This window comes from Trichechus manatus, unplaced genomic scaffold (assembly GCF_000243295.1).
Source record: "Trichechus manatus latirostris isolate Lorelei unplaced genomic scaffold, TriManLat1.0 scaffold00153, whole genome shotgun sequence".
NCBI lineage: Eukaryota > Metazoa > Chordata > Mammalia > Sirenia > Trichechidae > Trichechus > Trichechus manatus.
Window position 1 is genome coordinate 6,495,445 of NW_004444089.1, and position 15,045 is coordinate 6,510,489.

General features: G+C 41.3%; 1 protein-coding gene across 1 annotated transcript in view; it reads left to right on the forward strand.

Annotated features, from left to right (window-relative positions):
• Positions 1 to 15,045, forward strand: part of NBEA (neurobeachin) — a 685,423-nt gene that overhangs the window by 573,516 nt on the left and 96,862 nt on the right. The window contains exon 44 of the mRNA XM_023740363.1: positions 12,952 to 13,092. Coding sequence (XP_023596131.1) covers positions 12,952 to 13,092 — 141 coding nt within the window. The remainder of the gene's footprint in view (positions 1 to 12,951; positions 13,093 to 15,045) is intronic.

Consider the following 15,045-nt stretch of genomic DNA (forward strand, 5'->3'; position numbering starts at 1 on the left):
GCCAAGCCCTACTAATATTGACATGAGCTCAAGACATCACGCACACCCATTCACTGAGTGGAAAAAATGTGTTTTGTTAACACAAGAGTTGTTTGACTGACAGATGATGATAAGCATAACCATTTTCCTAAATTATTATGCCACTTATAAAAAGGAAGTGATGATGCCTGGAGGCTTTGCGACGTGATCATGCAAATGGAGGCGCTGAAGTATGAATACCGTCGACTGTCCGCCCTCAGTGCCGGCTGCAAACCACGCAGAAGAGCTTCCTTACGTTGCGAAGGCGGGGAGCACTCAACTCAGTCATGCTGTGCAAGGCCCTGCAGTTACTTTACCTGCCTTTTCACCTTAAATCAGTGATACCTGAAATGAAATTAGCTTTATCTGCTTTAATGTAATCTGCCAAATGCTTAATTTTTAAGAACGAAACATGAAGTATGGGCAAAACTACCAAGTGTATCAGTAACTGACTCTGACGATATAAAACTTACTAAAAGATAGAAGCGTGAGCGTGTAATTCTGGTGGTGTGCCGTCTGAAAACAACCTACTGCCAAATTTGACACGTGTGTCTAAATACATGTTGTGTGTTGCCTTAACATGTCATCGCCGTATGTTGAAGACCACTTCGTTGGGGTGGCTTACATGGCCCTGAGGAAGGACAAGTGCTATTTTAAGGCAGGATTTGGATCCTGCTGCTAAACTCCTGGAGTGATAAGGGAAAACACGCAAAAAGGCACCAGTTGCGAAGTTGGATTTATATGAATCAGTCATTTTATTAATGCACTCATTCCTTCGTTACAGAAGGATTTATCGTCCACCTACTGCGCACCAGGCGCTGGAGATACGAAGGCGTTAAGAATGCTCCACACCCTTGAGAGTTCGCTGTCACTTCTAGTCTACTCAGTGGTGTGCGGTTTGCTCTCTTTCTTCTGATTGAAAGGAAGGAAGAGTCCAGAAAAGTGCAGACGAGGAAAAAAATTTATTCACAGATACTGTGATAACCAGAATAGTGAGGTGTTTTCTTGTTTATCTTTATCTCCACCGTTGCCTGTTGGAAACGTCTAACAGTGTGACAGGAAGCTTCAGCGATTTACACAGAACCCCAAGCCAGTCCCTGGGCTCTGCTTGATTTTTTGTTCTTTCTCTTTTAGCGAATTGTCTTCGTTTTCAGAGAGAGAGAGGTGGGCGGGGGTGGTGGTGGGAACCCTGGAGCCTAGCCTGCTTGTAAAAATGTAAACTGTTAAAGAGGAGCAGGACCATGGTCTCGGGGGACATCGAGCTCAATTGACGTAACATAGTTTATCAAGAAAATGTTCTACATCCTACTTTGGTGAGTAGCGTCTGGGGTCTTAAAAGCTTGTAGGTAGCCATCTAAGATACTCAACACTGGTCCCACCTCGTCTGGAGCATAGGAAAATGAAGAAAACCAAAGACACAAGGGAAAGATTAGGCCAAAGGACTAATGGACCGTAACTACCACAGCCTCCACCAGATTGAGTCCAGCACAACTAGATGGTGCCCGGTTACCACTACTGACTGCTTTGACAAAGATCACAATAGAGGGTCCTGGACAGAGCTGGAGAAAAATGTAGAACAAAATTCTAACTCATAAAAAAAAAAGACCAGACTTACTGATCTGACAGAGATTGGAGAAACCCGGAGAGTATGGCCCCTGGACACCCACACACCTCAGTACTAAAGTCACTCCTGAGGTTCACCCTTCACCAAAGATCAGACAGGCCCATAAAACAAAACAAGACTAAATGAGCACACCAGCCCAGGGGCAAGGACAAGAAGGTAGTAGGCGACAGGAAAGCTGGTAATGGGGAACCCACAATCGAGAAGGGGAGAGTGTTGACGTGTTGTGGGGTTGGCAACCAATGTCACAAAACAATATGTGTATTAAGTGTTTAATGAGAAACTAGTTTGCTCTGTAAACCTTCATCTAAAGCACAATAAAAAAGAAAGAAATGGAGGAGAGAGGGAGGGAGGAAGAAAGGAAAAGAGGAAGGAGGAAGAGAAGAAGGAAGACAGAAAATAATTAAAAGAAGAAGAAGAAGGAGCAGGGGCAGGCAGAAGGATAGCGCCCATGGAGAGGAGGAGAGAGCCTGCTTCACCACGTCTCATTTCCCTGCCACATGCCACGTCTACACAGATAGCAATACCTCGGCAAAACTGGACCAAACTCAGTCTCCTTTAACCTTTCCTTCCTGCAGAAACAGAACGCTGAGTAGTTAGAGGTGATCTCGAAACTAACGGCTAGCCCATCGTTGTCCTACTGCGTCATACTTAGAGAGCTTGTGGAACCATCGTGTGAAGATTTAAGATACTTTATTTATACCCCCATTGTTTTTATGTGAAAGCAGTTACTTTTCATTAAGATGTTTAAAACTAATTTTCCTAAGAATTGTTCTGGGCTACTAATAACAATAACAGCCAACACTTTTCATGCTCGTATTTTGTGCCCGGCATTGTGCTAAGCACCTCATATGGATTTTCTCATTTTGTCCTCAATTCTGTGATGAATTGCTCTGGTTAAAAAACAGTTGCTGTCGAGTTGATTCTGACTCATGGGGACCCGTGTGTGTCAGAGTAGAGCTGTACTCCGTAGGGTTTTCTTTTGTTGTTTTTTTTAATAATTTATATTTTATTGTTGTTGTTCAGAATATACAAAGCAGAACACACACCAAGTCACCAACTACACGTACATATACAAACCGCATGTACAATTCGGTGACATTGATGACATTCTGCAAGTTGTGCAACCATTCTCACCCTCCTTTTCCAAATTGTTCCTCCTCCATTAACATAAACTCTCTGCCCACCCCCTCAAGCTTCCTATCTAACCTTTCGAATTGCCATTGTCCATTTGATCCTGTATAGATAGTTATTTAAAAGAGCACAATACTCAAGGCAGACATTCTTTACTAATTAAGCCAAAATTTTGTTTGGTTTAAGGAAGACTTTAGGGAATATTTTTGTTTTAAGGTTTAAAGATTATCTTGGGGCAACAGTTTCAGGGGTTCATCCAGCCTCAGTGGCTCCAGAAAGTCTGGATTCCGTGAGGCTCCATAGGGTTTTCAATGGCTGGTTCTTCAGAAGTAGAAGGCCAGGCCTTTCTTCCTAGGTGCCTGTGGGTAGACTCAAACCTCTAACCTTTCAGTTAGCAACTGAATGAGTTAACTGTTTGCTCTGGTTATATAGGTTTTATTTCCTTTTACTTGTTACCTATTATTTCTCTACAAGAGGTAGGAAGGGTATATTTTTTTAAAAAAGACTAGTGCTTAATTTATCTTCTAGGTGACCTCCACCTTTCTTAAATCTTCTGGCAGTTCTTGTATGTTACAGAAAAAGAATAACAGCCATCCCTCCTACCCAACAGGAGGGAAATCTTGTAAAAATGTCCTTCACAGTGGACAGTAAGGTCAGACGTGAGCTGAGGGGGCAAGAAAAATGCAGCAGGTGGGCTGTTTGTCACCTCCAGAGACCTCAGTCCTGCCCTAATAAATGTCCTAATGAATTTGGCTAATCAAAAAGCAACTTTGGATCAAAGAGGATTTCTTCATAATATAAAGAAATGTGTTCATTCCACCCTATGAAGAGAAATAAAAAGAAATACACTCAACTATACTCGGTGTAGCAGTTACACACTTGACTGCTAACCAGAACATCAGCAGTTCAGACCCACCCAGCAGCTTCAAGGAAGAAAGACCTGGCAATCTGCTCCTGTAATGATTCCATCCTAGCCCAGCCTATGGGGCAGTTCTCCTCTGTCACATGGGGTCGTTACGAGTCAGAATCGACTGCATGGCACTCAGCAGCAACAACAGTCAGCAAAATATTAATCTTATATTTGACCTGCCCCTCCTCTCTTACCCCACAAGTGAGGCAGCTTCAGTTACAAACACCAGACCCCAGGCATCCTGTTCCCTGACTCTGGGCAAATGCCCTGTGGATTTTACAGTAAATGTCTGTTTCTGGGGGAAAAAAAGAATATATATATATGTAGATAGATAGATAGATAGATAGATCTTAGTACTTCCTTTTATTAATACTTCATTATTTTATGTTCCATTTTTTAAGAAGATGTTTGTAAATTGTGTAGTGATTAGCTGAAATTCACCTGATGGTGAAGGGTTGTGTTAAGGAAATTAATCAACAAGCAAAGCAAAAAAACCTGTTTTGGGAGAATCTGTTGCAACTCACAGCGACCCTAGAGGACAGGGTGGAACTGCCCCACAGGGTTTCTTTCCAAGGCTGTAATCTTTATGGAAACAGGCTGCCATATCTTTCTCCCGTGGAGCAGCTAGTGAGTTTGAACCAGTGACCTTTCAATTAGCAGCTGAGCACTTAACCACTGCGCCACCATGGCTTCTCAAGCAAATTAGTAGTGTTCATAAAATTGCAAAAGTGAGACTTAAACTGTTTAAGAGAACAAAATTTTCACACATTTAATTTTTTTTATAGTTTTTTTTTTTTTGTGCTTTAGGTGAAAGTTTACAGAGCAAATTAGTTTCTCATTAAACAGTTAATACACAAATTCTTTTGTGACATTGGTTGCCAGCCCTGCAATGTGTCAACACTCTCCCCTTCTCCAACCCAGGTTCCCTGTTTTCATTCGTGCAGTTTTCCTGCCCCTTCCTGCCTTCTCCTCTTTGCTTCTGGGCTGGGGTGCCCCTTTAGTCTCCTGTACAGGACCGAACTACCAAGCACGTTCCTCCTGTGTGTTATTGTGCCCTATAGACCTGTCTAACTTTGGGCTGAAGGGTGAACCTTGGCAGTGATTTCAGTACTGAGTTAAAAGGGTGTCTGAGGGCCATACTCTTGGGGTTTCTCCAGTCTCTATCAGACCAGGAAGTCTGGTCTTTTTGTGTGTGAGTTTGAATTTTGTTCTACATTTTTGTCCAGCTTTGTCTGGGACCCTCTGTTTGGATCCCCGTCAGAGCGGTCGGTGGTGGCAGCCAGGCACCATCTAGTTATTCTGGGGTCAGTCTGGCAGAGGTTGAAAATTTTCACACATTTTAGAAACACGTATTTTCAAACTAATCATTTAAAAGTATTCTTATCTAAAAGAATAATCAAAAATATAAGCACCATAGAAAGCACTACGTTTGGATTTGTAAGATTTGTTTATGTTATTGTACTCCATTTTATTTTTATTTGACTTTTTATTATAAAGATTTTCAAGCATAAAGAAAAGTGCCAACGATAGTTAATACCCACCTGCCTGATAGCCGGATGGTGTAATTATTGGACACTTTAGCATTTTTTGTTTTGCTTAAGTATTTTAGATTAATGATATCATACTTCACCCCTAAATACTCCAGTATGCAGCATAGTAACCTTTCCCTGCATAAGCAGAATACCACAGTCTCACCTAACAAAACTCACAGTAGCTCCCTGATGTCACCCAACACAGCGCCCGACATCAAGTTTTTCCACTTCTCTCCCACATGGCTTCAGAAATTGGTTTGCTCAAACCAGGGTCCAGTCAGGCCCACACAGCACACTTGATTTCCATGTCTCTGCAGCGTCGTTTAGTCCAGAGAGCGGCCTGGTGTCCCGTCCGTTGCCTGTAGTGATGTGCGGAGACTGTGCCTGTAGAACACCCCGCCGTCTGCGTTTGCCTCCCCGCAGCATTGTCGCTTAACTTGTTTGGACGAGTGAGGTTCTGGTATCTGGTGATTCTAATGTCAGCGAAGGTGAATGTTTGGAAATAGATGGTCTTTACTGTTTAATAGATAAAATAAAAAGTTGCTATAAATGATTAAAATCTTTTAAAGTTAATATGTTCACATTTGAAAGGTATTTTTGAATCATACAATTGAAAAAGCCATCTAAATTTCTGCTCATGGGATAAGCCAAATTCTCGTCCACAGGGTAGAAATGGGTGTACAAGGAAGAGTGGACATCTCTCTCGTTCTCAGGGCCCAGGGGAAATTCTTGTTGTAGTTTCTTTTGTATATTCTTCAAAACGTTTCCTCTGAACATTTAAGCAAAAATAGAATACATACATATTATTAGATTTTTAGAGAAACTTTACAAGCCCTTTCTAAACTAGCTTTTTTCCATTATACTACCACTAATTATAACTTAAGGAGCCCTGGTGGCACAGCAGTTAAGTGCTTGGCTGCTAACCGAAAGGTTGGTGGTTTGAACCCACATAGCAGCTCCACGGGAGAAAGACCTGGCGATCTGCTCCCGTGCAGATGACAGCATAGGAAACCCGATGGGCAGTTCTACTCTGTCACATGGGGGCGCTCTGAGTCGGAATCAACTGGACAACAACAGCAGCAATGTAACTTAGTATTACCTATAGCCCATTCTCCACAAAACCACTGGAGTTACGTTTCTAAACTGTAACTCAGATCTTGTTTCTCTCCTGCGTAAAACCACTCAGGGCTTCCCACTGCACGTACCATAAATTCTGTTTCATCCTCCTGGTCTACAAAGCCTTCTGTGATGTGGTCCCTACCTACTTTCTCAGCCCATCCTATAAACACTCCCTCTTGTCCACTGTGCTCTGGCCTTCCTTATTCATGAACATGGCAGTCAGCCGCTGCTCTGGCTCACCCTCTGCCTTGGCGTCTCTCCTTGTCGTTCACACCTCGGCTCAAAGGGCCTTTTCCAGAGATGCCTTCCCTACCACTCGGTCACTACTTACTGCCTACCCGTTGCCACTGAGTCGATTCCAACTCGTAGACACCCTAGAGGACAGAGTAGAACTGCCGCGTAGGGTTTCCAAGGCTGTCGTCTTTACGGAAGCAGACGGCCACATCTTTCTTCCCCTGAGCTCCTGGTGGGATCCAACAGCGATCTTTCAGCTGGCAGCTGAGCGCTTAACCATCGCTCTACCAGGGCGCCTTAACTCAATCGCTACTCTCTCGTTATTCTGTTTTATTGTCAGTAGAGCTCTCATATCTGAAACTTTCATGTTTATCTCCTTGTTTATTTGGGTCTTGTCTGCCTCTGCCTCCACAGGCGCGCGCACACGCGTGCGCACACACACACACACACGTTTTCCTATACCCCGGCCAACACTGAGTATTGTGAAGCTAAATAATTTTTGACAATCTAATAAATAAATATTGTTTTAGTTTGACATTTTTAAGAATTATCAGTGTACTTTGGACTTTTGATTACCAGTAACAGAAAATCAAACTAAAGTGGCTTTCATTTAAAATAGAGTGAGAGTGTATAGGCTCACATGACTGAGAAACCCAGAGCTGGGTTTGTCCTTTCAGGACAGCCTCACTAAGGGCTCAGCTGTGTCCTGGGACACCTCAGCCCTGTGACTCGCCTGCACAGGCTCGTATCACACCGGCTTCCGTGTCAGAGCAGAGAGGCCACTGGAAGGAGAGGCTGCTTTTTTCCTGGATAGTTTCAGCAAAGTTCTTCTGGCTCAGCCTGAGTCACGTGCCCACCCCAGAACCAATCACTGTGGCCATGTGGCTAGAAGGTGCAGCTGACAGGTCTGGACCACGTTCACAGCAGGGAGTGAGGTAACAGGTCACCCCACCTGAGCCAGGTAGACAGAGAGTGGAAAAGGAGTGGCTCACAAGAAGAAGGGGTCCTGGAAGAGAAAAAGGAGACAATCATTACATTGTCTCAGCTGCTATGGCTTTTTCCCGTATGTATTGGAAATGCGTATTTACTTTTCTGTGAATTGCCTATTTATAGCATTTGCTCATTTATTTAGTGAGCTTATTCATTAGTTTCTCGTTGACTTCTAAGAGTTTTTTTTTTTTTGTTAGGAACCTAGCTTCTGATCACATATACTATAAATACTTTTTCACTGTTTTTTTGCCTAAAAATGTAGTTGAAGCTTTCCGTATGAAATTTTAAAGTCTGACGTAATTGGATTGATCAGTCTTCCTCAGTTCAGCATTTATTGAGCCCCTGGAAAGAGCCAAGTACTCTTAGGTACTGAGAACACAGAGGTGATAAAGCAGGGAGCTGTCCCTCCAAGGAGGGGTCAGCTGGGTAAGAGACTGTAAGCTTGCCTGATTGTGACCAGATGATGTCACGAGAGGCTTCAGAGTTGAAATCTGAACCACTTCCAAAAGAATGAGTCTGATGTGGAGGGACGAAGGGGCATTTTCTTGAACACAGAAGCTTCTTTACTCTTGGTATGATTTCTACATTGTCATAACTGAGAATTTTATATGATACGTGGTTCATGACCAAAAAAGAAGGCGCGAATTCTTGAAGCCCTTTGTGAGGATTCTCAAGCCCTTGTTGATTGTCATGGTATTTCAGAACTGGGCTGTACATGCTGTTTCTGCAACCAGCTGTAACACTGCTGGTTCATGCAGACACGGGAATGGTACATGGAGCTTTCCATCAGTTTTACAAGGGATGTGGATTTTTGGACAATATTAATCTCTGTTTTGATTCTTTATATGATCTTTGTAAGACACGTTTATAAGGTGATTTAGGTATGTTAGAAGCTCAGATGTGTTAAGAGTGTTCAGATAGCCAAAATCTATCTTTAGAAGCCAAACAAATAATCAGGGGTACCCCGTTTCGAGCTATATCTAACTAACTAGCACAAAGCTTCAACTGGCTCTGTAAAACGTATAACTAGCGACTAGCAATATCGTCTTGCTTTGACTTTTCTTTTCTTCAGTGTCCTCATCTATAGTGTAAGAGAGTTGGACTAGTAGGCCCGAAGGTTCTTCCGTTTCTAAGGATTTATGATCCATGAGGAGCCCTGGTGGCGCAGTAGTTAAGAGCTATGGCTGCTAACCAAAAGGTTAGCGGCTAACCAGCCGCTCCTTGGAAACCCTATGGGGCAGTTCTGCTCTGTCCTGTAGGGTTGCTATGAATCTGAATCGACTCGACGGCAATGGTTTACAGGTTTTTATGATCCGTGAGGAAGTAAGTAGACAGTTATAGGGGAAAATAGTGACATGCAGAGGAGAGTTTTATATTTATCAATGAAAAGGCAGTGCCATGTTGTGGAGCTCCTAGAGACCCAGGTATCCGTTTCCTTGTCATGAAATTAAGTTCATCATGAATGCCTTACCAAGCTCATGGACTTGTGAATATCAGTGTAGAAAATGGATGTGAAGACAATGTCTCATACAAATATACAAGATAATTAACAGTTGCAACAGCAGTAGTGGACTCTTGACCATTTTATGGACACGTAAGTGGAACCCTGTCCTCATGAACATCACAAGAGTTGTCAGTTTTCCTGTATATATGTATATATACACACATATATCTGTATATAGCAGGGCTCAGTTTCATTAATATTACTTTAATTGTACCTCTGATTTCTCCTGAAAACTCATTTTATTCTTAAAGATTATAATCCATTTTGATGGCGTTGACCGTGCTTTAGATCAGTCCATGTTAATTTTCTATGTATTTATTCAAGCACTCCAGTTCTGTGCTTAGACATTTCTCTTCTCTAAAGTCCACTCAGTTTTTTGCACCATTCACCCAGTAAGTAGTACTTTTTCATTTATATTATTTCTGTTGGTTATTTTTGCTGATTTTCATTTATATGTACCTGTTCCCAAATAAGAGGCTCGATATAACTCTCAAGGTTTTATAAAACAAAAAAATATTAATTTATCAGAAAAATATGCTGTAAGGATTCTAACCAGAATTTTTCAAAGTGTGTTCCAAGGAACACTGATGCTATCGCATGTCAACAGTTGTTATGAAAACAAAAAGGAGGGTGAGATTCAGACAGACAGACAGTCAGACAGACAGACAGATGCAGAGGTAGATAGAAGCAAATAAACACCAGATTAAACAAAATTAAATCGATTGACAATAGTACTCCTCATTGGAAACATCCTTCAGGATTTTTGTTCCATATAATAAAATCACGAAGTTTTTATCAGGAAGACAAAGCTCTTTGTGGCACTTGTCTAAGACAGAATTCTCTTTTGTCTTTAAAAAGGGGACGCTGAGTGATGGGGCAGAGAAATCTTCACATCATGTCTGCAGTAAACGCAGTAGTGGTTCATGTAGACTTGGTAATGTTACACATAGGTCTCCATCCATTTTGCAAGGGGTGTGGATTTTTGTACAGTATTAATCACTCTTTCGGTTCTTTCATATTGAAAACAATGCTTTTTACAAGTTATGTATGCTTTGTAGCAATTTTAGAAACTGAATTATAATAATGAGGTGTTGTAAGGGTAGAAGTTATTTTTAGTTTTTGCATTGTTTCCTGTTTGCATCCTTTTCTGTTGTCTATTAGAGTGTCAGCTTGTAACATATAAATTCACAAAGGCATAATAGCAATAAATCAAATAGCAAGTTTTAAACTTTCACCTAAACCTTTTCTTTTAGAAACACCTAAAATGCACAGAGGTGACTGTATCTAAATACCCACTGTTTGGAAGAAAGGGAAACTGGTTCTTGCTATAATAACTATGAAAACAATTAAAACCAAATTTATAAACTTCATTAAGTTTAGTTTACTTTTTTTTACATAATTATTACCTTATTCGTTTGCTAAGTCCAAATGATTGACCTTGAATTACCTGTTCAAATTTAAAAGAATAACAAATTGCAACTGTATCAATTTATACATAGGTAGGTAGGTAGGCAGGAAGGCAGGTAGGCAGATGACTGATAGATGGATATTATATCTCATGTGGATCCCATAAAAAATACATCGTCCATGATGAAATTCTCATTTCTTAGACAAACATTTTGAAGGTTTTTTTCTGTTGAATGATATATTGCTTCTTCAATATCAGATGCAAAATAATGGAAGATAGTAAATACAAACCAAATCATCTACCTTATGTTTTATAAAACTCATTTCTAAACGCATTGGGTAAAATTCCAAAATTAGAAACGCACTTTAAAGTTACTAATGGAGGCGTGCACAGACTTTAATAGTGTGCAGCTGCTTCCTACAAAGAATTATTCTGTAAAACATTCAAATAAAATGACTTTGATGAAACTTGAGTAAAATAAAAAATGTAAATATTTATTTTATCCCTTTTCCAGTAGTTGAGGGGAAGGCTGGAAAAGATTAGAGTTGGGGTCATGTTGCCTTTTCAAGAATGTTTTGTGAGGTCTTGCAGAACAAACAGTATCAGATAAGGTTGATCCTCGGGGATTATGCCGACATTTTATGCATGTGGAAGATCTGTTAACATATTCAACACAGAGCAAAGTAGGAAGCATTTTAAGTGTTTTGAAAAAAATACACCTATAGTATTATTTAGAAAGACAGATAGCTACATATCTAGAAAAGTATACAATACATGAACATTTTCAGTGGAAACCTTCCTGTCTCAATTTAACAACAGCTCACACTCCAGTTTATAATAAATACCCTTTCATCAAAAAGTAACTATACTCTTGTTTAAAGTATTAATATTTTATGTGATGTTTAATAAAATTACATTGCCTTTTTTAAATCTAAGTAAAAAGATTTGAGAAATAACCAGTGAAATATAACACGGAATGAAATTGAAGCCTTAGAACACTTAGAACATGTATTTAAACCAGTTTTATACTTCTGTAATTTGTTTTACAAAAATGATTACAAAAGAATTTAGGATCCTTAAAATATTAATGTTCTCATGCACAAGAAATACAGCTTTAGAAAATTAAATAGTTTGTGTTGTCATAATTAAAGTTAAAGAAAAAATTAACAAAATTTACAAGTAATTTTAATATTCAAGATAAGAACACTTGCAAATAAGAGCTGAGTATGAAGTTCTGATGGACTTGTAACTGCTGACTTTGTTGTGTTGTTTGGATTAGTCTCCTGGGATCTAAGGAAAAATCTCACGAGCAATTTACAAGCGGAACTTTCTCTCTTGTATAATATTATTTGTCCCAATGAGACAGTAATTTTCTACTACTTCCCTTGTTCAGATTAAGCCTCGGGGGAGGGAGGCCTTTAGAGTTAACTAGTTATATTAAAGTTTGAAATAGAGGGACTATGGACTGTATTTAGTCTTCGTCTTTTGTTCTCTCTAGACATACATTTATCTGGGTGGCGTGTGACCTAAAACAAAACACTGTGCTGTCAGATGTCGTTAGAGTGGACCCCGTATGCCATTAAACCCAAATCAGACAAAAAAACGTAACCTAAGGTAGTTTACTCTTTGAAATTATGAGGACCATATGCTAGGAATTCTTAATGATTCGGTCTGCCAAGAAGTTCCAGACAGTGATGCAGTTCATGCCTGCTTTATTGAAAACGAGAGAAGTGTGCCCTGAGCGTGGACTGTGTGCTGCACGGTGGGGGCTGGCCTCATCCTCAGGGACTGTGTGGTGCTGACAGGAAGGGCCCCAGGGGCCTCCGCAGAATGCCTTCCGGGGAGCCTCACGTGTCTGGGTCGCTCCCTCACCCTCAGGTCTGTGGTTTAACTTAGAAAAAAGGGTGGACGCTTCATCCCTACAACAGCAGCATGGGGCAGACATTGCAGCAGGGTTTCCATGAGGGTGGTGGTTGTCCTTTGTGCTCCAGGTGACAGGCCATTCACATGGGTTTTCTCTAACACGGCTCTCAGTAGTCAACTGCTTCCCAGTCTCCTCAGTGAATGTCCTCCACTCCAAGCAAACGTTCGTTATGTACATGGTTACGTGGCTAGGAAAATAACACAAATGTATTTGGTTGGCTTACCTAACGGTGACCCAGTTTACCAGAACTTTTAGTAAAATCAAGAACACTTGCACACTTGAATCATTTTCTTGTGTGATTTTCTGCAAGTGTAATGACATGTTAATTAATATCAAAACCCCAGTTAGTAAACTTATAAAATTAAAAATTATGTAATGTAATTTATAATTTTGTAATATGTAATTTATGTGTTTTTTTTTTTTTTAATTTAGAATTAACCATAATGGTTAGCGAAACACTTTGAAATACAGTAAAATACTTCCAGGATGAAGACTTATAATCTAGAATGTCTAATATGACCGTATCAAACAAAATGTGTCTTTTTGTCTTTTTATAGCCGATTGGTGCTTTGAACCCCAAGAGGGCTGTGTTTTACGCAGAGCGGTACGAGACGTGGGACGATGATCAAAACCCCCCCTCCCACTACAACACTCATTACTCAACAGCCGCATCTACCTTGTGCTGGCTCGTGCGGATTGTGAGTATCTTCATTAAGTCACAGGGTGCCTTTAATACCTTAAAGTTTTTAACGTAACTACAGTAAATAAAAATCAAATACGCTTGTTAATTATTTTGAACAAAAATTAGAGACCACTGAAACAGAAAATAGAGATTTCCAATCTCTAACAAAAACTGTGTGAATTTTTTTGTTTTTCCAGTTCGCTGTCTCACTTGTAAAATTGGGTTAGGAAGACGATCGCGAGCTTTCAAACCGAACTAAACACCAGACCAGCTGCTGTAGAGTTGATTGCAACTCACGGAAACTGTGCTCCATAGGGTTTTCAATAGTTGATTTCTCAGAAGTCGATCACCAGGCCTTTCTTCTGAGGTGCCTCTGGGTGGACTCAACCACCAACCTTTGGGTTAGCAGCCGAGCAGTTAACTGTTTGTGCCACCCAAGGACTCCTCTTAAACCTAAGCCAGTTACGAAGGAGCCAAACTTCTGGAGTCGTCTTGGTTTTCCTTTGTACCCACTGCCTCCTTTCATACTAACTGACGTAAGCTGGTGTTCACTCTCCCCTGTTCCTTTCTCTCGCCTCTGTGGCAGTATATTTTAAAAACAGTGTCTAAATGTTTTGAAGACCTCCTTCTGTAGGTCTTCTATCTCATTCTCCTAGGACATAAATATATTAAAGTCTCTTCCATCTTAAAAAAAAAAAAGCCGCCTCCTACCCCCGCCACTTCTGCAGTCCCTTGCTCAGTTCCCCGCGTTCGTAACCAGGTATTTTGGAAGAACAATCTCTAGTGCTGTGATGTGGCTGTGCCCACTTTATCACCTCCCAGTGAATCTTCGTTGTTCTTCGTTGCCGAGTTGATTCCAACTCATGGCGACCCCACATGTGCAGAGTAGAACTGCTCCATAGGGTTTTCAAGGCTGGGACCTTCCAGAAGCAGATCACCAGGCCTGTCTTCTGAGAGATCTCTGGGTTGGTTCGAACCACCAACCTTTCAGTTAGCAGTTCAGCGCCTAACCATTTGCGTGACCCAGTCTTTAGCCTAGTTGGTTTAAGCTCCACACCCATCCCTTCACTGAGTTGTACCTGTAGAAGTCACGAGTTACGTGGCTGGATAGAGCGTCCCATTTTTCCATGATGTTTCTGAACGCTCGGCACCACTGCTCACACTCTCCGTGAAGCTCTCTCCTCCCACACTTTCCCTGGCAATGTCCTCTTCTCACTTTCCTCCTGCCTCTGCATCTCCTCCTCACTCTCCTGCTCTGATTGCTTTCCCAAGGTATTCCTATCCCTCATTATCTGGGCTCTCGCATCCAGTTCTGAGCTGATGACTTGCGGCTTCTGTCTTCAACCGGAACATTTGTCCCTGGCTCCTGACTGGTGGATCTTTCTACTTGAACACCTCACAATACCATAAGCAGCATTTCTGGAAATGAACGCCTCGTCTTCCTCAGAGGTGTGCCGTGGGCCCTTCTGTATTTCCTCTGTTTATAAATGCCATGGCATTCACCCAGTGGCCCAATCTCAAAACTGGGCGCCTTCCTGGATACCTGGTCTGTTCTACCAGCCACTGCATCCCACCAACATCACGTCAGAGAGGTCCTCCCAGTGACAAAGCTCTATAGTCTGTCTCCTCTTCTCTGCTAACTCTGGCCCTTCCGCGGCTCAGGTTCCCATTACTTCCCGTCTAGATTACCGCAGACACTCTGAGCAGACCTTATGGCCTAGGCTTGCTGTCTCCAATCTAGTCTGTTACAAGTATAGTTACTGGAGTCTGATAGTCTGGTTTTTTTTTTTTTTTTGGAATACTATAAAAAACTGAGGAGGAGAGTCCGGCAAGATGGCGCTCTAGGCAGAAGCACCATGCCGTCCCTCCACAGCAAAGATCCGAAAAACTAAGCCAAACAGAGAATCAACAATCCTGAAACCCTAGACCATCAAATGAAGAGATAAAGAACTCAGCCGAACACCAAACG